At 43.5% G+C, this 25,555-nt stretch overlaps 3 protein-coding genes across 3 annotated transcripts; 1 reads left to right on the forward strand and 2 right to left on the reverse strand.

Annotated features, from left to right (window-relative positions):
- Positions 1–3,544: 3,544 nt before the first annotated feature.
- Positions 3,545–7,927, reverse strand: LOC102711357 (homeobox-leucine zipper protein ROC8). The gene is made up of 10 exons (XM_040524770.1): positions 7,371–7,927; positions 7,110–7,227; positions 6,799–6,984; positions 6,188–6,667; positions 6,012–6,110; positions 5,708–5,920; positions 5,455–5,632; positions 5,078–5,340; positions 4,898–4,987; positions 3,545–4,785 (listed from the first exon to the last, which is right to left on the reverse strand). Exons 1-10 carry the CDS (start codon positions 7,463–7,465, stop codon positions 4,390–4,392), a joined length of 2,118 nt encoding a protein of 705 aa, XP_040380704.1. The 5' UTR covers positions 7,466–7,927; the 3' UTR covers positions 3,545–4,389.
- Positions 7,928–13,069: 5,142 nt separating this feature from the next.
- LOC102711629 lies at positions 13,070–22,253 on the reverse strand. The gene is made up of 7 exons (XM_006656688.1): positions 22,127–22,253; positions 16,344–16,613; positions 15,526–16,241; positions 15,356–15,434; positions 15,239–15,272; positions 13,794–13,854; positions 13,070–13,717 (listed from the first exon to the last, which is right to left on the reverse strand). Exons 1-7 carry the CDS (start codon positions 22,251–22,253, stop codon positions 13,070–13,072), a joined length of 1,935 nt encoding a protein of 644 aa, XP_006656751.1.
- A 1,929-nt stretch (positions 22,254–24,182) lies between these two features.
- On the forward strand, positions 24,183–25,273 carry LOC102711897 (the record flags this gene model as incomplete). The annotated part of the gene is made up of 3 exons (XM_040524879.1): positions 24,183–24,338; positions 24,446–24,601; positions 24,709–25,273. Coding segments are annotated over 3 exons (531 nt in total), but the record flags the coding sequence as incomplete, so codon positions are not given.
- Positions 25,274–25,555: the final 282 nt, after the last annotated feature.

Consider the following 25,555-nt stretch of genomic DNA (forward strand, 5'->3'; position numbering starts at 1 on the left):
ATATATGAGCAGATTGGTAGTGCTAGTATGCGTCAAGTCCTAATATATGTACAGAGTCATACCAGTCAGCTAAAATTTAGGAAGAATAGATTACCATTGTATTTCAAAAGACCGCCACAGTTGTCACGTGAGATTCGACGAGCTGGACTAATCTCATACGCTTAGAGTAAGGCTAATAATATAGCTAGTAAGCTGGCTATAAGACTCTTGGTAAAATACTTGTAGCCCACCTATTTAGTAGTTCTTTATCATTAATATATGATCTACTTGTAACTTTCTCTGAGTTTTTTGGTTCTTGTGCCCGAACCGACCATAAGTTAACAGTTCACTTCTCCTTTCTCTCCTTATCTCTCTTATTCACTCCAGCATTTAGCTAACTTATAGTCTGCTATTATACTTGCTCTTATATAGATAAAAGATTTTCTCTCATTCTCTCTTCTCTATCTCACCATTTAACCGACTTACCGCCTGTTATTATACTTGCTCTTGTATGTTGCTCTTGTATGGCTAAAAGGCTGAGTAGGTGCATACTAAGGCCAAGGTACTTACGTACGTTTCCTTTGGCGTAATCAAGTACCTCCAGCCACCAACCAGCTGTGTGTTTGCATCGCAAAGACAGGGGCCTCTGCCGCATGCCTCTCTGGGAGTGGGGCCCACCTGGCGGTCACCGGTACGGGCCGACTCCTCACCGGACCGTCGCGATCGGTCGGTCGGTCGCTGACCCGTGGGGCCCTTCCGGCTCTCGCCACCGTTTTCTGTGACGGATTTGAATTTATTTTTTGTTATTATTTTCTTTTCTCGCGACGAAGCCACAACATGTCCTTGTATATGCAACCACGCGTGGTGGCGCTCGTCGGCATTTATGCCTTATGTCGATCCGTGCCGTCGCCGAATAGTGTTCTGGTTGGAGCTTCGAATGACCGATGTATGGTGCCTTTGCATCACCATTACTCTCGATCATCCATCCATCGATCCCTTGCTTCCTTTATCTCCTTGCTCCACACAATATAATACGGTACTAGTTTTTTTTTACGTACCGTGAACCGCTAAACAGGATACTTTTTTTTAAAAAAAAAATCTATATATAAGTTTATGAGAAAATCTAACAAGTTCTATTGACAAACACTTAATTCTAGGAAATATCATCGACGAATGCGAGCTCTAAGAAACGTCATCTTACAAACGAATTTATCTGAGAAATATTATCGCTGTTAGAGTTTCGTCAAAATTTTTCATTGAGTGTTATAGTATGAACAGTGTATTTAACAGTTGAAACGGATGGAACCCTAACAGCGATGTTATTTTTCAAACAAATTTATTTGTAAGATGGAATTTTTTAGAACTCGTATTCATCAATAGCATTTTTTAGACTTAGACGTTTGTCAATGATATTTTGTAGATTTTCTCTAAGTTTATTATCTCACAATTGTGAAGTATTTAACTTTACAAAATTTAATTTTATCATTTATACTTTAAAATAGCTATAAAAATTAGATTCTTTCATCTTCCATCTACCAAAAGAACACAACCTAACTGCTACTATGTTAGAATTCTCTTTTAGGATGCTGATGATAAACAGCCCTACCACTTCACTTATGTTGATACTTATTTATATGGTTTATTAACATTAAAAAATAATTTATATATACAACTTATATATAAACGTGTTCATATTGATTCAAAACTAAATATTACAAAATAAATTATGATAAATAACCATAAAATCAACTTCAAAAATTAAGTTTTAAAAATTAAATTTGGCTTATAAGCATAAGCAAAACAATGAAGTTATTTATCAAATTACTTAGCATCCTAATTTTGTTCAAATTAAGTGAAATTATTTTTCTCTGTGCATGTCATCAATTTCTGTAAATTCGTATAGCTTAACAAGATGCAAATTATATATTAAGAACATATTTATCAAGGAGAATCAAAAAAACATAAATCATATGACGTTAAACTACATAACTGTTTATGATCAGAGATAGAAATAATAGACCTAGGACAAAACTAGAACCACGAGTATTTTAGAACGGATAAAGCAATCAGTTATGGCGTCGTCGTTCCAAGGAAGAAGGAATGGTCAAGATAACCAAAAAGACAGGGGCAAGAGAACAAAACATGATTAATAATCTGATAGTAACACCGGCAAATAAATGATGAGAGGATTTCATTTAGGCCGGAAATAGAGCAGCAGCAGTGGCAGCAAGCCGAGAGCGATTAAGGCACTGGTACACTTAAAAATTAAATCTCAGATATAGCTAGAGCAAACACCCTCTTTTCAATGGCATTTCCGTATAGCATTCTGGCTACATTACACTACACATATACAAGTTGTGCAATTCGCGGAGAGGGAGGCATTTATGAACACGGACAAAAATTTGGGCCAGAAAGCACTGAAAAGATGGGCAGGGATAATGACAACTACGAGCTCTACGCTGCCGCAACAGTATGGCAAATTTAAGGCCTCATTCAATACTGTCGTACACATATTCTCCAAGCAAAAAACCGTGCCCGAAACCCCTCCCAAAAAAAGATACCACCCGGGAGAACCTCTCAAAAACCCATATCTCCAAGCCACAAATTTAGCCAAACTGCCTTAGATACTAGAATCTCCCTCTTCATCCCCAGCTGATCATACGTATACTTCTGATTTGATCTTCACGTTATGGTACTTTTTATTTGTAACGGTAGTGGTATAGTAAACTATGTATTTTTATGAATATATTAAATGTTTTATTCTAAACTCGCATAAGATATATTTACTAATATTTTTATTTTAAAATGATATATGACACATAATTTTATCATAGAGTTATATATTTTAGTTTTAGTTCTTACAATTATAGAATTTCTAGTACATATAATAGTGATGTACTGTAACAAAACAGATCCGTTGAATCCAAAATAATGGACGGCTCACGATCATTCGAGTCCGAGGAAACCTTAAAAATTCCCTAGCATTACCTAGCAAGAGACAGAGACAGAGAGATGGAGGTGTGCAGAGATTGAAGAAGAAGCAGCAGCTAGCCAAGCTTGTAGCTGGCTGGGCAGCGAGAGAGAGAGAGAGAGAGCATTCGTGCGCGTGTGCAAGCTAAGCTCGCGCTGGTGTACTTAGTTAAGCCGCGATCTAGAGTAGGTCGGGACTTATTTGGTCCCGGGCCGGGGCCGGAGGCGATCGGCCAGCCAGCCAGCCAGCCGCGGCCGGCCGGCCGGCCTCCCTCCCTCTGCCCTGGCCTCGCCTGCCGCCCCTCATCAAAACGCGGGAAACATTTCGCCAGCAGGCGCATCTACCGTCCATCAATGGCGCACTTATGTGAGCTGCCACACAGCCTCCTTCTCCCCATCCCATGTCCATTCAAACTCTCCTAGCTCCTTCCATCTCCCACTCGAATCAACCCAGAATATATATACACATCACGCCCACAATTTGTATGCTTTGTTGCCGCGATAACAAAAAAATTTTGCGAGGAAAGGAAAAGAATAATATGGAGATAACAGTAAGAGGAAGAACAGCAAGGGGAAGCAGTAGTAAGAGGGCCCAGAAAAGGGAAGCAGGGGCATGAAAGCATCATCCAGCTTTACCAGCACTCTCTGTTTGTTTTTCTCTTTCCATTTATAACCGAAATGAATGTTCATTGAAGGCTTTACATTAATGGACAGAAGTCAATACCCGAACCATTCATCCTCTGCTGGTACACCAGCGACAACGGCGAGGTGACAAGGATGGTGGATGATATCAAAACGGAACAAATCCAGCTTTGCGGCAAAAGGATCAGCAGAAAAAGAAGAAGAAAAAAAGAATGGAGAAAAACGGTGAAGTGAAATGGTGGTGGTGGTGGTGTGTTTTGGTGGTTACAGCAAGAGGAAAAGTGACAAGCATGGTGCGTTCTTGACTCCCTCGTTCTGAAAGCCTTCTGTTGATTGGTTGGTTGGTTGATGATGATGATATCCTGATGACTGATTGATTGATTTGACTGACTGCATAAATGCCTAAGAGCGATCGGAAAAAAGAAGGAAACCCGAAAAAAATTCCTGCAATCTGATGAGAGAGGAGGGGGTGGGGGAGAAAAAGATATGCAAAAATGCAACGAAAACCTAAACAAAGAGTTATTTTTTGGGCGATCGATGCATGGATGGATCATGGCTGGATGGATGCAACGGATTGTTTGGATGGATGGGGAAAAAGAGAGAGAGTTGCATCAGCTTCAGATGCAGCAGCAGCAGCAGCAGGTGGAGTCCATGAATGCGAGCATTCAACGCGCCAACCAACTCTCTCTCGTCAGATGAGATGACGAAGCGGGGTGCAATGCAATGGCGAGCGAGCTAGGGTAGCTCGGTGGTGGTGGTGGTGGTGGTGGTGGAGATGGAGATGGAGATCGACGGGGATCAGGGGTGGCCATGGGCGGAGCAGTTGAGCGCGGCCTTGATCTGCTCCACGGTGGTGGTGATGAGGCCGTTGACGGTGGCGACGGACTCGGCGTTGAGCTTGGACGACGGGAGGCTGCTCACGAGGATCTGGAACGCGACGGTGACGACGGAGCCGCCGCGCGGGGCGGCGACCGGGCCGGCGCTACTGCTGGACGCCCCCGCCGCCGACCCCGGGCGGCCGTCGGGGAGGATGGTGAACCCCGACGGCAGCAGCGGGATGCTCGACGGGTCCTCGCCGCTCATCACCACGTTCGCCGCCGGGATGTCGATCGGCGAGTACACCACCAGCGACCCCGACGCGTCCGTGCAGCTCTCCTGCAGGATCAGCATGCTGTTCTGGCTCGCATTCAAGCCCTGCACCATTAACGTCGACCGCATTTAACTCTCGCTGCCACGCACAGCCAAGCCATGGATTCTCTCGAGGTTAAGGAGATGGATTATGGAGGAGGTTAATTAGCGTAATTACTCTTAGGAGGGAGATGCAGTTGCCGGGGTTGGAGCCGTTGGGGATGCGCGACACTTCCTGGACTTGATTGCCGTGCGACAGGACGTCCCACTGCAGCATCAATGGCGGGCACAGTGAGAGGTGAGTGACATCAAAGAAGACGATGATGGCGTGTCGGGGGAGGGGAGGGGAGGAGACGACCTGGGAGCGGGTGTTCTCGTCGCGGACGAAGGCGAAGACGTGGTCGCAGGGGACGGGGAGCCAGATGGAGGTGGCGGCGCTGAGGACGACGCCGTTGGGCTGGCCGGGGTCGGTGCTCCGGTGCATGGTGACGCGGACGCTCACCTCGTTGGACCCCGACAGCGTCGTCCACTGGTGCATCTGCGACGCGCCCAGGCTCGAGCAGAAGCTGTTCACCATGCGCTGCGACAGCTTCATCATGCTCCTCTTCCCCTCCGGCGTCACTGCCATTGCCACCACGAGCGCGCGACGCAAGAATTCAATGTCAATGCGAGACGTAGAAGACGCACACTGTGAATGTCGTCGAACGCTCGACGGGATGGCGTGAAAGCTCATACCTCCGGCGATGTGGTGCGGGACGCCGAGCGCGACGAGGGAGGCGTAGCGCTCGCACGCGCGCTGGAGCGCGGCGAGCCAGCGGTGCGCCCCGAACGCGGCGCCGCTGAGCACGAGGTCGCGGTAGAGCACGTTGATTGGGTTCTTCTCCTCCACCTCCATGTGTTCGACCCAGGTCACCTGCACGACACGACATCACCGCCCAATGCAAGGGGAGGACACGAGCACACGACACGGAGAACTCGCGAAAACTACCTTGGAGTAGCCATTGGCCATGTCGGCGATGAGGCACCCCGACGGGAGACGGCGGGAGCGCGGCGGCGGCGCGCCGAAGTGGGCGTCACGCTGCAGGTCGACGGAGACGTCGGCGATGGCCCACAGCCCCTGCTCGATCTGCCGGCAGTAGCGGACGAAGCTCACCTCCCGAGTCGGCACGGCCGGCGTCATGATGTGCAGCTCCTCGTACATCTACACCATCGCAAGATCACACTAAGAAGACGATCAAAATGGAAACGATCCGAGAGAAATCGTTCGATCGATGCAATGGCAATGTGGTTACCAGAATCAAGGACTCGCTTCTCCCACCCATGCCATTCACAAGGACATCAATGGTGTGAGCTTTGGACACGATGCTAGGGAAGAACTCCATCCATTTGTTCTGCAGTAGCAATCAATCAGCGAAGGCCTACGTGTGTACGTGGATGAATTCATGGGACAGAGAAATGGATGTCTCACCGTGTCCATGAACACGTCGGCGAGAGCGACGGCGCTCATGAGCACGAGGCCGGACTCGCGGGACCCCTCGACGTTGATGCTGGGCGCGCGGTACGAGCCGCCGGGCTTGGAGAAGATGCTGTCGTAGGTGTCGACGTTGAGCGTCTCGCGGGAGTCGCCGCCGGACACGCCGCCGCCGGGGCTCTTGGACCAGATGTGGTCGCCCGCCTGAGCGAGGCGGATCAGCTCGTCCATGGCGCGTGTGGCCATGTCCGCCATCATGGGGCGCTCCATGTCCGACACGGGCGCCGGCAGCTGGAACGGGATCCCCGACGAGCCCCCGCTGAGGAGGTCCAGGTCGAGCGATGGGCCGCCCAGCCCGGGCCCGCTCATCCCGCCCACGGAGAGGTCCAACGACGAGACGGACATCGGCGTCGCCGGTGGGAGCTGCGTGAACGGCCGGCCGAGGTACTTGGACGTGAGGTTCGACACGCGGTCGAGCTGCTCTCACGCCGGCCGCCGGCGAACACCCAACAAAACATCGTAAGACACATGTAGCAACCACCTATCATATACACAGTCGAAGCAAAGGAAAGCGCGTCGTCGTCGTTGGCGGCGGCGGCGGCCATTACCTCTTCCTTCAGACGGGCGTTCTCCATGCGAAGCTTCTGCTCGTCGAAGTAATCCTCGCCGACGGGAGGGCCGCCGCAGGTGGGGCAGATGACGTTCTTGAGCGCCTCGCGGATGGCGATGTTCTCGCACCGGATCTTGTCGTTCTCCGCGCGGAGGAAGCAGTTGTCCGCCCGCTCGTGCTGCGCCTGCAGCCGCGCCCCCGCCGAACACAAGATCCTCCCATCAGAAAAACCCGCCCCAAGAACGAAGGGAGGAGGGAGCAACCCCGCCGGAATCCATGGCGATCACCAACCGAAAAAATTCTCCTTACCTTCATCTGGGTCCGGCGGTTCTGGAACCAGAACTTGATCTGCCTCGGCTCCAGGCCGAGCTCCCGGCTAAGCTGCGCCCGCTGGTTCTCGTCGGGGTGGGGGCACTCCTTGAACATCCTGCAGCACCACACGAGACACGGGCACCACCATTTCACCCTTTTCCTCCATCACAACGCCGCCGCCATGGGCGGACGAAGAACTTAACAAACAACAAGACACAAGAGGAAAACAAAACAAAAAGACGAAGACGAAACACGTACGCCTCGAGCTGCTGAATCTGGCGAGGGGTGTGGCGGTGGTAGCGCTTGCGGCGGCGCTGGCTGTCGGAGCCCTCAGGTTCGTCGCCGAAATCCATGGCCGCCGCCGCCGACTCCTCCTCCCCCAAACCGACCAGCTACTCCCTCTCAACAACACCACCACCAGCAGCAAGATGAACCGAGCGATCGATCTTGGCGGCGTGCTTGATCCGCGTCGTCCCCTCCCTCCCTCCCCTCGGCAGGCGGCGCACCTATTTATGCACGCACGGATTCCCCCACCCCAACTCACAGCGATCCAAAACAGGAAGGAATTCGCAGGCCGACTCGCCCCATCCTGCTGCCAATCTTGCTCGCGCTTATCACTCTATCCCCTCCCTCCTGCATGCAGAAACGCTCGGTGCTGTATCCTCTGTCGCTGCTCACCTCACCCTCGGTTTCTGGACTGGTCGTGCCAATCTCTCTCCGCCGCTGCTGCTCCTCTCGTAGAGGGAGAGAGAGGACAAGAACACCAAGGAGAAGAAGAGAGAGAGTGGTAGTAGTAGAGAAGCAGCGGCGGCAGTAGTGCAGTAGGCAGCAGCAGCAGGTAGTAGTAACCGGTGCGAAATAAGGGGGCCGAGGTTTTTAAACACGGCGCCCGTCGAGGCCATGACCACTCCCCGTCCCCGTCCCTCCCTCCTCCCTCTGGCCTCTACAGTGCGCGCCTCTGGTGGGTTTGGATGGGAACAGCTGGAGCCATTTAAGGCCAAACGGGTCGGGTTTTTTTGCCCTCTCTTGCATTGCATTCTTGCGTCTGCGTCTGCGTTGCTGCGGGGAAAACGATCAACTCGCGCCTCCTCCTCCGCCTCTGCGCCCGCAACGCAACGCAGCGCGGCGCAGGGAAGGGCCGGAAACCACTCCTCCCTCCGTTTGCCGCGCGCCTCGTGTCTCTCTCTCTCGCTGTGTACTTGTTCTATTTCTGGGAGGAGGGTCGCCTGTACAACGTGTGCATGTGTCAAGAGGAAAATCGTCCTGGTACTGCGTGTTATGGAAGGAAATGGTGGGGAATGGGTTTCCACGTAGTTAAGAAAGAGGTGACAGTGCGACGCGATGCGATTCTATGCTATGCTTGTGTGAGTGTGAGTGTGCTCTAGCTGATGCAGTTCGTGTCAAGTGTGATGGTTTATGTGTGAGTTGATGTTGGATCGTGTATAATGTTGAAGGGTTGAATTGACTTACAGCTATTGGTACGTCTTGTTAGCGATCCAAAAGACAAGGCTGAAAAATGAACTACAGCGATAAACTCCAAAATCAACACTTTAGATGGAAAATTCAAATTTTGGCTTGTAAGCATCAACGTAACTAAAAAGATGAGGGTGTATGTCTAATGAATGTCAAGCGCGTAAGTTGAGAGGAAGTATTAATAGAACAATGACGATTTTGTCAAAACTATAACGTAAGAGACGTGCTAATAAAAAAATGAGGGGTTTTAAAAAAATATATCGTAAATGATGTTCTAATAAATTAGCGACGGCTTTTCAAAATTATAACGTAAAAGTTCTACAGATAGAGTTATGAGGATTTTACAAGACATAACTTAAAAGACATCTTAATAGAGCCACGAGGGTTTTACAAAACTGTAAAGAAAAATTAATAACAAAGATAATGTAATGTGTGTTGGATAATGTATGCAGTGTTGATGGTGGTATTTCTCCTGAAGTTTTGGGCAAATGAGATTGTTCTTGTGTGAATAATGGTGTATGACGTATAATGTTGAAGGATCGGATGGACTTATCGCTAGTTTGATTAATTTCAGACCATATTACCGATGGCTAAACAATGTTACATGCATTAATTTGGAGGACATGTTGAACATATTAACATAGCGATGGGGGTTTTTGTCCAAAAATATAACATAAAAGATGTACTAATAGAGCCATGAGGGTTTTCCAATGTATGTAACATAAAGGATGTTTTAATAATTTTGTGAAGGTTTCTCAAAATTGTAACATAGATCTATGGATACAACTATGTGGATTTCTCAAAACATATCAAAAAAGACATATTAATAGAGTCACGAAGGTTTTGCAAAATTGTAAAGAAAAATTAATAATGGAGATAATGTGATACTATACTTGTGTGTTGGATGATGCAGGGTCGGATGGACTTCTAGCTAGCTTGATTAAGGCCCTGTTTGTTTTCACTTAGGATTATTGTAAGCTTGATTATTAAGCTCGATTACAATAAGCTGTAGGAGAATAAGCTCAATATGTTTGATTATCAGATTATTAGATAGACTAGATTATTGGATATACTAGATTACTGGGTTTGCATGGCTAAAGTCTATAATGCTCTCAACTACTTTGGAGGGTATGCTGTAGCAAGGTGTGTAATTACTTCGAAAAGTCAAAGGGCAGTGGGTCTTTAGTCAATCAATAATCTCAAAAAACACCTATGGAGATGTTTATCAGATTATAGTAATAAGTATAGATTATAATAAGTTATCAAAATAATCAATATGTTTGTTTTAGATTATTCTTAATAATCCATATTATAATAATCTTGAGTGGAAATAAATAGGGCCTAAATGTAGAAGATGTTGCCTATGCCTAAACCATGTTACCTACTTGAATTTAGAAGATGTATTAATAAATCCATGAATATTTTCTTAAAAGGATAATGTAATAAAGCCATTAGGGTATTTCAAATTTTAACGTAAAATGGTATATTAGCACAAAATTGTCACATAAAAGAAACACGGACTGAGCTTAGGATTTTTCAAAACATAACATAATGACCATATTAATATAGCATGAGTATTTTACAAAATTGTAACGCAAAAAATGTATTCTATCCTATTTCAAAACGTTGTCATTATAAATCATTATAATCATTATGTATGAAGTTTTGTAATTATATTTAGGATACAACATACTTCATTAATTTGAAATACTTTTAACTATTTATATATTTTCTCCAAATAATATGATCGGTCAAAGTTCAAATATGAATATTAACCAATGACAAGTATTCAAAGACTGAGTGAGTATTAATAAATATCTGAGAATTTTTTTAAAAAAATATGACACGCAAGATGTATGAGTGGAGCTATTAATGTTTTTAAAAAAACTATAACGTAAAATACATATTGAGAGATCCAAGAGGGTTCTTAAAATTATAACATACAAATGGAGCAAGGGTTGATATGGCATGATGTTACATATATTTTGTATGTACTATGTGCACTTATCTACAACACACATCTATAAATTCGATAGAGGTTTTTTCATGCATTACATTTCTAAATATCTAGCATGTGCATCCGTAAGTTTGGTGGATTATTCTATTGACGTAAATGCATTAGACTACAATATGTCAAAAGTTATCATTGGGTATTCAAAATGGAGAAAGAACGGTACTTCGTTAGGAATTAGTGGAACTTCTGATAAAAATGGGGTGGAGGGATTACACTCTATTATTATTAAATACAAAAAACCATGTTGGATTTATTTTGAATATATTATTTCAAACAATTGTTGTATTACAATAAAAAATGTCTAGTGTCCTTTGCAAGTATAAGTCAGAAATATATTATAATTAAATATAATAGAATTAGCACAATTCTTATGATAATTGGAAATGTAGCTACAGTAGTTTTTTTTTTGACAAATTTCTTGCAAACTGAGACATGGGTTCCAAGGTCGAGAACTACTGATGGTAGTTCCAAGGTCGAGAATTTGTTTGTTCTAATCAATTTATTTGGTAAAATAATTTAGTTTCCAAAATATGTCAACCAAAATTACACCTTGAATATTTACTAAGTTGGACCTATTGCTTTACTGTTTACTCACTTTGAATGTGCATTGAAGAAACAAACCAAATCAAACAAATCATTGTAAGAAAACAAATTGAGGAAGGAACCAAAAATTCAAGCAATATATTGATTATAGAGGAAGACAAGGATGCATCCCAGAACAGTATGAACTCAGCTAATTCGCAAGATGAATGCAAGATGGTGAGTTACATACCTAACATAGCACTCATACCTTGCCACATTGTTGAATAATAGACCTCAAACATGCCTTGATCGACACATTCCGTAGAAGTCACTTCTTGGTAGCTCTTGCATATGGAATGGGCATGTAGCGCACTTGGCAGTGATGGACCGATCGGTTTGGGTGGTGGTGCTATGGTGTGGGTACACAATAGCAACTACGAGAGTACAGAATATATAGTGGAGAATCAAGTGAAGAGATAACCATTATATGCTTGGCATGCACATTCTTCGAGCGTTTCCGGCCAGAGCGTTACTTGATCAATTTACTCGGTTTGACCAATTTTTTATGGGGTAGAAATGAAACCGACAACTATGATTTTTCTTTAAAAAAATATTGACATAAATCAAGTATAGTTTTTGAAATACATATTCACTTTTTTAAAAAAAAATATTGACATATTTTTCACGATGTTGGAGGTCATCCATCTCCCTCCCCACTCATATTGGGTTTGGATGCAACCAAACAAACCCATTTGGGTTCAAAAAAGGGATAATATTTTCCACATCTTTTTTATCTAGGTTCATAGATGACTCCAAAGATACTATTTCCGTTATGATTTGTTGGATATGTTTTTGTATTAATGAATTTGTAATCTTTGGAATGCATTTAATAGACATTAATTTGTTGCTACTCATGTGATGATCTCGAACCAAGTATAGGTGTTAACGCCATGGTGTAGCGTTAGCCAGTACGTCGTCTTATTTAATTCTAATTTTAGAAAAGTTCAATAATCTTGAACATTAGCCACTATATCGATCGTCTTATTTTATTCTAAACATAGAACTGTTAAGTGATTTGGAATTCTAGTCACCACAATGTATTATTTTTATTCTAAACTAAGCAAAGTTCTATGATGTGTACATTAGCCACCACCTCATCTTATTTTTATTCTAAAGTTAGCAAACTTACATGAGTAACTGTCAATGCATATATTATGTTTGTGTTAAGATGGGATATTATTTATTTATTTATTCAATTGCACATAGATGTATATGCTAGTCTGCATATGACGTATTTCAAGTATTTTGCATGATTTACCTTTTACTTTTTTATTAAAAAATGTTGTTATGCTTGGATGAAATCATGAAAAAAAATATAGTCATTTGTAGTTATTATTTTTTTAATGAAATTGTGATTGTTAATAAGTTCTCTGCATTGCATATATTCTACATAAAAGAGATTGTATGTGCATCTTTGCAGTTCTTCATGGTGTATTCTTGCAGCATTAGCTAGTTATTAGCAACATTATTTATCTAAATTTTGGCACATTTAGAATTGATATATGTGTGATATCTCTTGCACTTTCCTTCAAAAGAATATCTTGATACTTTATAGTGTATAATATTGATGAATTAACTCTACTCATTACCACTTGATTCAATTTTGACTTAGCTTCATGATAATATTGTGTACAGTGGCGGGCGCAGGATTTAGACATTGGGTATTCGAAATGATATGGTGCAAAAAAAAAATTTACCCAAAATCCTACTACTTGACATGTATAACATCAAAAACTAAGTGATCATACTATATATATCATATATAACACAAAATGTCAAATTGAACCTAAAGTCATATTTCATCGAATTGATAACATCACAAAATTGTTCAACATATAGATAACATGTGAAACATGAACAATGATGAAATGAGTACAATTCTTACCATTTAGAGGACAACTTTACGATGCTCCATGTTTTGAAAATAAGTTATGATGTCCTTGTCCTTCACTTGGAAGAAGAATTCTCTTTCGATGAATGTAACCAAACAATCATTTAGATACTGTTGACCCATCTTGCTTCTCAACTTATTTTTGATATAGTTCATTGAAGAAAAAACTCTCTCAACACCAGCAGTTGCAACAGAGAGAATGAGCACTAATTTGAGAAGTCTGTAAACAAGATAATGTCGAATACTCTTCTCTGTTGTAACAAGCATCTTAGATAATTCTGCTAGACTTCTCAAATTTGTGAAGTTTTCATCCTTGCTCACATCACTAAAATAAAGGTTCAGTTGAAATGTGAGTTGGTTCATTTCTTCAAAACTAAAATCATGAGGATAGAATCCAGCAAGCTTAAGTAACATCTCCCTATTGAAAGCAGAAAAACCTTTGGTTGGACTAAAAGCTGCCATACACCTTAGTAGCTCTGTATTCACCTCATCAAACCTGTTGCTAAACTCTTGAATTTGTCTATCAATGACACCCAAAAACATATCAGCATGAAACCGATGATAATTAAAGGCATCCTTGTAGAACTTCCTTGCTCTTTGGATAGGCTTATACTTAGCATCCATATCAACAACTTTAACTTTATGCTTCACACAAAAAAGAAGTGACTTTTTGAAGAAATTCTTTCCATCCAGCATCTTGTCTCAAAACATCTAGTTCTACCTTTGTAAGCTCAAGAAGATCCATCGCATTCATAACATCTTGCTCTCTCTTTTGCAAAGCACTGCAAAAGTCATTTGTATATCCAAAAATTTCATTCATCAAGTGCAACAAGAAAACAAACACAAATGACTCAAACACTGTAGGATCGAACAAGATCAAACAAACCTACCAGAGGGGGGTGAATGGTAGGGAAAAACAAAACCCAAAAATCTTTCGCGGAATAAAAGATTACCTCTGTCGAAGAAATTGACGCAGGCTTGCTACCTTGATCGCGTCGCTCCTGTGTCGCCGCTATCTTGATCGCGCCGCTCATGTGCCGCCGAGCAGATCATCGAATCACGCCACTCCTATGACGTCGATCGGATCGTCGGAATCCAAAAAATCATCAGTAGATGAAAGTCAAAAACGTAGATTGAATGATCTTGACTTTATTGCATCAACTGGTATTTACAAAGTGCACCAACAGCACTCCTATCAAAATCGTCGATCTAGAATCAACAACTAAGTCTCACAAAAAAAACACACCGGGGGCATACCCCTCGATCTCTATTTATATCGAAAAGTCTATCACCAAATAGGAGTAGGACTCTTTATACTAATATGACTCATCTCTTAGTTTTCCTAATCAAATCCAACATGCCAAAATCCGCCGTGCTACAGTAGTCCGACTGCTACAGCACCCGCCGCACTATAGTAATCCGGGTTTGCTACAGTAATCTGATCCGGTTGCTACAGTGTCGCGCGCTACAGTAATCCGGGTGCTACAGTACCGTGTCGATACAGTATCCGACGCTGCTACAGTGTCCGAACCTGTAGCAAATTCCTTTCCTTTTCTCATCCAGTTTTGATCCGATTTACTTCCCGATTTTTCCGGCGCTTACACACACAACATGTGAAGCCCGTTACGATTCCATCCCACACGGTGTTGCTCCACCATGTGCCAACTCGTATTCAATATCGTCACCTGGCATCCTCGATCGTCCGGACCTCAGCTCCTCCCTGAGCCTAGTCACGATCACACCGCCATTGACCGATATTGACCTCAAGTCACCTGCATAACTAGAGACAAACCAACCGTTTCCGAGCGCAGATATCGCAACCTGACTCACATTAGTTACACACTCGCACCAACACCTTAATTGTTTCCAAACCAAATTCAATTTATAAACCAAATCGCAAGCCAATTGTTCATCAGAAAATATTAATCATGCTTATGATCTTACAAATACTTCTAGCATAGTTTGAGCTCCTATAGCCTTAGCCCCTTTACTCTTTATCCCAACTCTGAAAAGCACTTTCTTGATTGAAGGATAAAGAGACATAACATGCATTACAGTTCTATAGTGAGATCCCCAACGTGTATCACCTAGAAAGATATTGTAAAGTAGTAAGTAAATGTAGTACATTATAAAGAATTGATTGAATAGAGGTAAATAGTTTCTCACCTGGCCTTGCTAGGCCCATCTCTTGATTCAAACCCTGTCCAGTTTCAATCTCACCCAAATTCAATGCCTCAATCATATACTCAGCTTGAGCTAAGCGAAGCATACGAATCTTTATACAAGACATCCCAAGAACATTCAACAAATAAGCAAGTTGCCCAAAAAAACCAAGCACAATCGGTGTTTTCCTTAGCAACCGCTACAAGAGTTAGTTGAAGCTGATGAGCAAAGCAATGAACATAATAGGCAGAAGGAGACTCTTCCATAATTAGTTGCTTTAAACCATTCACATGACCTTTCATGTTACTAGCGCCATCATATCCTTGTCCACGCACTATGGATAAAGGCAATTGGTATTTTAGAAGCAAAGACTTGATTGCCTCTTTAAGAGTCAATGCCATGGTGTCTTCAACATGGACAAGACCAAGAAACCGCTCAACCGGCTCACCTATTTTATTGACAAACCGTAGACAAAGAGCCAATTGTTCTTGTTGGTAAGCATCACTTGACTCATCAGCAAGAACTGCAAAACACTCATCACCAAGTTCTTCTATGACAAACTTAGTTGTTTCATGAGCACATGATGTAATGAGTTGTTTCTGAATCTTGTGGTCTATCATCTGACAGTTGCCAGGTGCATTTCCAAAAACCACCTTATTAACCTCTTCAAAGTTCCTAGCCAACCATTGCAAAAGCGCCCTGAAATTTCTCCTATTTTCTGAGGTTTTAGACTCATCATGACCATGAAAAGCCAACCCTTGTGCCAAAAGGTATCTTATGCATTTAAGTGACCATGTCAAGCGAGCTTCATATTGCATCTTGTATTGTGCGCTATTTGATGCAAATGACTCATGAATTGATGATTTAGGTTTCATAAACAAATTGTATTTCTCTTCAGCTTGGCAATGAGCACTATTAATAGCACCGACATGCTTATGAAATCTACGTTTCATGTTCCAATTTCTAAACCCTCCATTAACAAAAGTATCTCCACCATGATTGGAAGCTTTGAACAAATAGCAAACAAAACAATATGCAGCATCTTTATGCACACTATACTCAAGCCATTTGAACTCATCAAACCATTTTGGTAGAAAGCGACGCATACCTCCACAATTATGTTGCGAAAAATCTTCTGCCTTCATCTTAGGTTGACATGGCCCCAATGCAATGTACGCCCTTCTAATAGAATCTTGATCATTAATATCATATTCTGAGATAGGGGTCCTCTTTGCTGGATCATGCTCTATGCCATACATGCCACCACGATTATCTTTATCACTAGATCCAGATTCACCATTTGACATAGAAATATCACCAATCTTTAAATCTTGTGGCAATGTGCTAGTCCCACCACCATTCACATTCTCATAATTACCTTGATAAATCACCAATTGCATATGACTCTCATTGACACAAGGATTGCTACTGAGATTCTCCTCACCTTGATTTTCACCTTGAACATCTTCAACTTTATTTTGAGTTGTCTTCTTTGAAGCATTTCTTTGCAAAAAAAATCCTTCAAATCAACCGCAGCCCCCTCCTCCTTTTCATCTTAAGATCTAAAGTGAAAACAAAACCAATCATTCAATAAATCGATCATACTTCAATTATTGTGAAATAACAAATTGACAATCCACAAAATTAAATTGACAATCAATCATTCAATCATACTTCAAAGTTCAAAGCTCTAACTGTCTAGTGTCTAGAGACTACTGTTGTCTGCTGCAGCCTGCCCACTGAGTCGCTGGTCCGCTGGAAGAGTGGAAGGACGGCCTCGCCGACGTTGAGCCGTTGAGGTAGTTCCGGACAGCGCTGCCGGCTGCCGCCGCGAGCAGTCCCACTCGCGGCTCGCCAACCGCCGGTCGTCAGGCCGAGCGCCGGCGCCCGTGGACCGCCTGCGCGCCTGGCCGACTAACGACTGCCCCTGCCGGCCTGCCGTGCGCCGCCCGCCCAAGCTTGCTGTCGTCGAGTCGCCGATCGCACAGCCACGCAGCGCCGCGTGCCCGCGACTCCGCGAGGCGCGAGCCCATCGGTCGCGCGGTCGCGCCTCCGGCCTCCGCCCTCACTGAGGCGCGGAAGCTTGCCGTCGCCCATCGCCCGTCGCCGCCTCCGCCTGCCCGGAGTGCCCGCCTCGTCGTCGCCGGTTGCCCAGCCTAGCCCACCGGCAAGTCAGCAATGCAGCACCGTAGCGTCGCGCGTGGGGGGAGCGCGCCTGCGCCGGCCGCCGACCACCCCTCCGCGGCTCCGCCCCGCTGCCCCGGCGCCACGCGCTCGCGCGCCCGCCACGCACGCGCCGCCCGCCGCCCGTGCCTCTGCGGCTCCGCCTCGGCGCCCCGCCCCCGCGCGCTCGCCTGCGCCTCGGCTTCCTCCGTCGCCGCCTGCCGGCCTCCCTCCTCTCCTCGTGACGGCGCGACCTCCATGGACGTCGGCTCGGCGGCTCGCCCCGTCTCCCGCAACCTCTCCAGTCGCCGCCGCCAGCACACGCAACACAAGGGGGGAATCGGCGGCTCAGGGCTCGGGACCAGATGAAGCCGCTGGCCCCTTTTCCTCCCAGTGGGAACATTAGGGTTTTTTTAGATGGGCCATGGGCTGAGCGAGAAATGGGCTAAATGGAGAAAGAGGCCCAATAAGCCGAATTTTGGCCTGTTTAGGCTGAAATATGTTTTTTCTTTTATTCTATTGAATACATATAGGTATACATAGTATATATATGTATTTTTTCGCAAAAATCTTGGGTATACGTCTGAATACCCTTGAATTATAGCTGGGCCCGCCCTTGATTGTGTAGGCCATAGGCCAATTGATATATAATATTTACTGAGAATTAATAAGACCATGTTTTAGGTATTAGGACTTGTAGATGAAGCACGGTTTATTAATAGAATCTAGGTCCATACCTTCAAGATGGATAATTTATATGGCATAAAAATGTAATTAATTATATGATATCATGATTAATGTTTGTTGGATATTTTCTTGTTGGTCAACAGCAATATTAGTTAGGAGAAAATTTGACATTACATATAGTCATTGTAAAACCAACCTTTTAGTAGTATATAGAACTATATAAGATGATCTTAGTATTGAGCCGTTAAATGTTAAAAAAATTAAATTTGAACATTAATTTACTTGTCTTTAAAGTCCACAAAATCATTGTGGTTTATGGTTGTTTCCAAAAGTGGTGTTGTCATGATTATTTTCATATTATTATTGTGTTGTTATGTGTGCCCTTGGTTTTATTATTTCCTATTATTGAAGTGTTATCTTTCACACACTGTTTTTGTTTTTATTTTTTGTTTGAAGTTGTAGTCTAATACTCTGGTTGATCACGAGAATATATCACTTTCGACATATGGCCTTTCAAAATGCAAGTTTGAATAGTAATTTAATTTATTGCAAGATACTTAAAGAACTAGACAAAAATGTAAGATTGTATAAAAGTGCCTTGGAGATAAATTTATATTCAACTTTTATAGCTGCATTTTACATATTTTGGAAGTTATTGATGTTCAAAGTCGAAGAAGATATGTTTTCATGACTGAATGAAGTAATAAGTTATGGTTTGGTAATTAACTAAGTATTTTTGGTACTTGGGTACTCCAAAAGGAAAATATACTTTGCAGTTAACCCTGTGCTATTGCAAATTGTGGAGTTGTCTTATCAGAAATTGGAGAAAGCCACATATGTAGTCTAGAGACATGAGAAATGATGATTATGCAAAAGTGGAATAGATCTTTGATGGCATGGTGTTGTATGCTCGGTTGAATCCGTGAATAGATTTATAGAAGATGATGCAACAAACAATTTGTGTCGTAGAGTTGGTACAAAGTCTACTAATAAAACACATGCTCGATGTATGAGATACATACTAAAAAAGTGTTACAAAAGAAGTAACGATCTTTACATATACTAATTGGCCACTTCCTACGTGTTCATGTGTTAACCAAAATGATGTAATCGTTAATTAGATAAACCATATTATCATTGTTGTACATATTTATTTTACATCATGAGTCATGTTAAAAAAGTATATATTCTGCACTTTGTGGTAATTAAGATTGCGAAACTTAGTTTTTATTGATCCCAAATTTTAGAATTATTAGAACATGAAAGTTCTATAACTAGACTTCAAACAAAGTATAAATTAGTCAAATCATGAAAAAAAAAGGTCTCATTTAATATTTTAAATATCAACGACAATGGTTATACAACGCATCATGTAACGACCGGTATATAATGACACACAGTAAACTAAGACAGATCCAAGGCGAGGGTCGTGGGAAAAGGAGATAGGAGAACAAAACGGATAGGAAAGAAGAATATGGGGCTAGAGGAAGTGGGAAAAGGAGATAGGAGAACAAAACGGATAGGAAAGAAGAATATGGGGCTAGAGGAAGAAGAAAGTGATGAGCCCCTTTCAACTTTAGATGTGGCGACTTGAGTACCATATTTATAGTGTAAAACTTGTATTTTAAGGTACCATATTTTACAGTATAAAAACTTATATCCTAAGATACCAAAATTTTACACTAAAATTAATTTAGTACCTCAAGTTATTTTATTAATAATCATAAAATGTCTCTTAATTTTAAACTACACATGTCCCTACCCACGAGAAGTAGTTTTGAAGTAATATAATGGTCAAAACAAAACACGCATTGGCATCGCACTATACATATATTTTCTCCATTTCAGGTTATAAGATGTTTTGGATTATCCTATATTCATATGAATACTAGAGGGATTTGGCTTTTTAACCCTTGTAAGATTGAGGTTCGATTATTTGACATCATGGTCCACTGTCATTGACTCAGATGATCCCACGTGTCATACTCACGAGTGTTAACATAAATAATTGGCCAACGAACAAAGTGTCAAATCATCAAATTTATCTGAATACTAATGAATCTTTAAACACACACAATTGTTCATAGATGAATATAGGAAAAACGAAAATACTTTATAACCCAAAATGGAGTGAGTAACAACCAATGATATCATGTTTGCTAATTTGAACGCTCGTGCAGACTGCAGATGCATTTACTTAAGAGGCTGGCTGGTAGTGCTAAGATAAAATTGGCTACAAGACATCAAAAAAAATTTAATTAGTTGTGAGATATATATCGCAAAGACGTGAATTTGCTCTAGGACACTCCAAAAATATGTAATTAGCTAATGGACACTTAATAGTATTTTATTGTTTTGTAACCAGATGGTGAGAGAACTATTTTAAAAAGATGTTTTTGTTCTTGATGCTAGACATGTGTATAACTCATAATGACTGATAGGTATGTTCACTCGAGGTGACGTGTGGAAGCCGAAGCGTGTATTAATCGAGGTGGAGCGTGTATTAACTGATAGGTATCTTTTAGTCGTCAATTTTAAATTATTAAGAACACGTATATAGAAATTTTATTTGTAAGTTATTTTTCATGTAGCAAATATACTTGTTCGAAGATCCTGCTCTATGCTCTAGCTAAGCTACCGCGCCCATCCCCTGTACGTCCTTCCCGAAGCTAGCCGCCCCTCTTCGCTTGGGCAAAATGGGCACGGACACCGCGAAAATGGCCTTTGTCCACACTGCCGAGATAGACAAAGCATGTGTGTGTGTGTGGCTGCTGAAAGATAGACGCGCCCAGTTAAATCTGCCTCGCCGAGTCATGCTGTTTGCCCAGAACCACATCGTTTTCTTTAGCCCGGCATATGCATCTCATCGATCGCACCAGCTAAAAAAAGAAAACGCTGAGTTCATCTCAGGATGCAGCAGCAAAGCTCGCGAGCAGATTGCAGAGGAAAACTGCAAACTGAACTGAACTGAACCGGCCGGAGCGGAAGAAGACGATATGCCCACGTGGCAAGGGGTGCCACCTGGAGGCGGCTGCGGGCGGGGACAGCGGCCAGCTACAGATCCAGCTAGCGAGCCGACCCCGACGGGTGGGGCCCACCGCCCGTCGGATCGATGTGGGGTCCACCGGGGATTCAAGTAAGCGGGCCCACCGCGCCCGTACGTACGCTCTCCGCGTCGAGATCCTCTCCTTCCCGCGCTCCGTTTGCTCTTGGGCTCTCTCCTCTTGGCTTCGCTGCTGCCTGCTGGTGCTAGGCTATGGCTAGCTGTGATCTGTGAGCGCCACGTCGGGGTCTTCTGCATGCTCGCGTCTGACTTGTCGGTGTCTGAAGCGAAAAAAAGATTGTTAGGGTATTTTCTGAAAAAAAAGGTAAAACTATATATTTGTAAAAATAATTTATTGATAATAATTTTATATACGTACTCTTAGTGATCTAAAAGAATGTTAGAAAATAAACTTTCATAAAAAAAATATCTTAAGTCAACTCTAAGTTTAAGATTAAAATTTAATTTTGATTTACATGTCCAGACATAAGAAAAGATGGGTGCGAGAGAGACATTGGCTGCGTTCAAAGTTGCATGTTGCATAAGCCCATTAGTCACACGAAAAAAAATAAACGTAATTAGTATATGATTAATTAAGTATTACTCATTAAAATTTTTAAAAATGGATTTATTTGATCTTCTAAAATAATTTCTATATAGATAATTTTTATACGAAATACACCATTTAGTAAATTGAAAATTGTGCTAACAAAAACCGAGCATTAGTTTAGCCGGATAGGTTGAAAAAGAACGTAGCCCATAGAGAGAGAGCTCTAGCTCCTGATCCCATCAACTCGCGCCACCAACCTCACTCCTCAAGGTCGCCTAGAAGGTTGGAACTCTTCTTAATAAGGTTGATTCGCGATGAAAAATTCAATCGAAAAGCAGCAACACAGCACACGGATATACTCCGTATGAAATGCTGCTACAAAGATCCATAAGCATTTTCCGTGCTACTAGTATAAAGAAAAATCGTTCGTACCATACGTCGTCCATACCGCCGATCAGATGCCGCGGGTAGCGGCAGAAATACGTGCTTGTCGTCAACTCAACATCTGGGCTCCGTGGAAGTTGGCTTGTTTTTGTTCGGCCTTTCGGGCCGAGGCCCACGTTGAAGTTGGACATTGGTGGTTGCGGTGACGACACGCAGGCTTCTTTTTGGACATTGGCCTGAAGAAATCTACGGCGTGGAGAAGCAATGGAAAGATGGTCCGACCTCCCAATATCGGTAGGGATGGCAGGTTTGACATCTGGGCCTCACGCTGACTAACCCCCGGGTCCCACCCTATGGTTGATGATGTGGGCCCTCGCTGGAACCACGCTATCCCACGATGAACTGGCTTTAACCCACATCTGAACTAAACAACTTGTCGTAGTCAAGTTAATTGAAAGATGTATGACTAATCATGATGAATCTCGACCGAAATCCACAACTATTTGAATAATTTAACTCTAACAATCTTCACTTACAAGACAACCAAAATGCATATCTCTATATGTCACCATGCCATCACGGCATCTTGAGAAAAGGTTGTGACAAGACAATATAAATAACCATCTACTAACCATCCACACCTTATGAAAGTTACACACCCTGCACAAGTTATCCCTTGTGCCACAATAGATCCAGAAGCTGATCAACCCATACCCGAGCCGACCCAACCTCGTCACGTCCCTTAATCCAATTACTGCACACTAAAGAAGAGGGTTGGTGAGCAGTCGAGGGGGAGGCGGTGCCAGTGGGCACGCCCCACCTGTCAATCGGACATGAGTGGGTGGACCGAGTTAACTTGTGCACAGGGGAGTGGTGGCCATGTGGGCACACATGCTAAAGCAGCGCCAACATAGCAGCCTCGTGCCTCGTGGACAGCTTAGATCAAGCCTAATCAAGCGGTCATGGTGAGGCAAGGCAGCGAACACGGCCAACCGACCAAGCGTGCGACCCGATGGTCACCGTCTATCTGGCAGCATCGAGTGGTGTAAGGGTGGAGAGGACCTCACGTCGGCCGCACAAGGACAAAGAGAGACAGGAGGGGACCACAACTACTTTTGATGGTGTATTGAGTCGATGGGGGTTAGCGACATGTCGTTGGGTAGTCATTCAAATGGGATTCGAGGTGTGTGAGGGGAGATGGTAAAATAGATAGTAGGAAAAGAAGGAAGAGTAAAAGAGGAAGGAACCCACGTCACGATAGATTGAGCTCCGACTCACACCAATGTGGATCCCTATGCCTTTCTCCACTTACCACATCGGTTTTTGGCCAAAACCACGTGTGGCTTCAATAAAGCACACCGAGCACATATGTAGCATCTACCCTCTATTGTGGTCATCTAAAACCACAGACCATGTATTAGCGTTGGGCATGGTCTCGTACTAGAGATGAAAACAGGAAGGGTATTTTCCACCTAGCCGCCTGACTTGAGGCTCATGAAAAGAATAAAGGAAAGAAAAATGGATACCCGATATTATCCGAGTTTGAACCCGACTCTAATTAACAAAAAATATATGGGTTAGGATATGTCCCATATTAATAAATATGTAATGTAATTTATTATGAGTACACATAAAAATTCAGTTAATCACTATTTTATGAGCTCATAAGTAGTATTATATTTTTTTTCTTAAAGTATCATTTTTAATTCTAATTACCTTTCTAGATAATATATATGTTAGATTTAAAAAATATCTGTTTTTAAATCTAATTCTAAAAAAATATAGATTAAGATACGGGATAAGGATATATTATCTGGCACTACTCATACCGATTAAAATATAGAAATATCTAGATCTGACCATATCAGACCGGATTTCACCCCTACCTTCTACCAGCCGTCCCTCAAATCCACACACCGGAGCCTGCCAATTTTCCCACTTTTTAACCGACTCACCACCTGGCCCCAAATCGGATCTACCTCGACAACCCCGCAAAAAAAGAGCTAACCAAAGACCTCCAAGTACTACATGCACGTCCATCCCTCTCAAAAAGTAGCCGTTGCCTTTTACCCGATTTCAATTCTCTCCGCCGAGATCCATAAAAAACGAACGCCACCGATTCGCTTTTCGCCCGATTTCAAATCCTTCGCGCACGAAAGCGGCCGAAAAGTCTCGCCCCGTTCGTTCCAAACCGCGTCGTCGAGCGCGAGAAAGGAAGGCAGGAGGCGAGGAGAATCAAGAAGGGGGAAACGGTGGAGATCGCCGCGAGATCCATGGTACCTGAGATCGGGGAAGCCGCAGATCATCTCCGCTTCTTTCCATCTAGAGATTCGGTGTCTCTGATCTAGCTATATGTGTTGGTGGTGGGTGTTGGCGCGTGCAGGACAAGGTTGAGGCGGCGGCGACGGCGGAGGAGGATGAGGAGGACGGTGATGTCGCCGGGGAAGAGGCGGGTCCGTGGCCGGTGGAGGCCCTCCCGGAGCCCCCCGACGACGCCGGCCCCGTCGGGTGGCCCATGCCGGAGTTCTGCCCTCTCACGGTGAGCGAGCCCACACGCCCGCACGCGCTTCCCCCCCTTGTTCGCTTTCCCCTCGTTGGATCTCAGGAGGTGTGGTGCTCGCGTGCTTCGATGCGTTTGTTGTTCAGATCGACGGGGCCGTGAAGGAGTCGTTCTTGGAGGCCCTGCGGAAGGACGCGGAGGAGCAGGCGCTGCGGGACGCGGAGGCGCGGAGCCCGGAGTCGCGGCCGTCGAGCAGCAAGCGCCAGCGCGCCGGCACCGCCTCGCCGCCGCAGCCCTCGTCGTCCAGGAGCCCCTACCGCAACATCCTGCAGGTGTTCCAGCAGTGCAAGCAGGACGTCGCTTGAGTGGAGGAAGACGACGACCTCCACTGGACCACTGCCAGGCGAGGAGAGAACAGTACAGGCCGCGACACCTCGGCTTAATCTTTTTTCTCTCACTTCATTACGAGAAAATAATGCTTGATTACTTGCTTGCCGTGTATGGATCAATCGATTCAGTTCAGTTCAGTGATAGTTTACCCTTAGCTCACATGTAACAGAGTGGATAGGAAGCCTAATGCTTGTGTAAAGATCATAAGATACAGCTAAATTACGCCATGGAAAATTCAGATTCGTTTGTAATGATATCAAGAAAAAATCAGATACATTTGTATTGATATCTCTCCTAGTTATTAGATCTTACGCTCTCCGTTCCAAAATATACTACAAAATCCATTTGTATTGATATCCTTGCCTGGAGTAGTTATTTATAGTATTTAAATATCTATAAAATATAAGTCTTTTAATCGTTTCCAATGATTACAAAGCTAATCAGATAAATACTTAGAAAATCTAATTAATTCAAAATTCAAATATAAAAAATTGATCACTAAAATAACTAAAAGAAAATATTTGAATATTTTAACATTTCCTAAGTCTATGCTAAACAATCTGAAATTACTTTTATATTTTGAAACAGAGTTAGCGCCATTGT

The sequence above is a fragment of the Oryza brachyantha genome, chromosome 6 (genome assembly GCF_000231095.2).
Source record: "Oryza brachyantha chromosome 6, ObraRS2, whole genome shotgun sequence".
Lineage (NCBI taxonomy): Eukaryota > Viridiplantae > Streptophyta > Magnoliopsida > Poales > Poaceae > Oryza > Oryza brachyantha.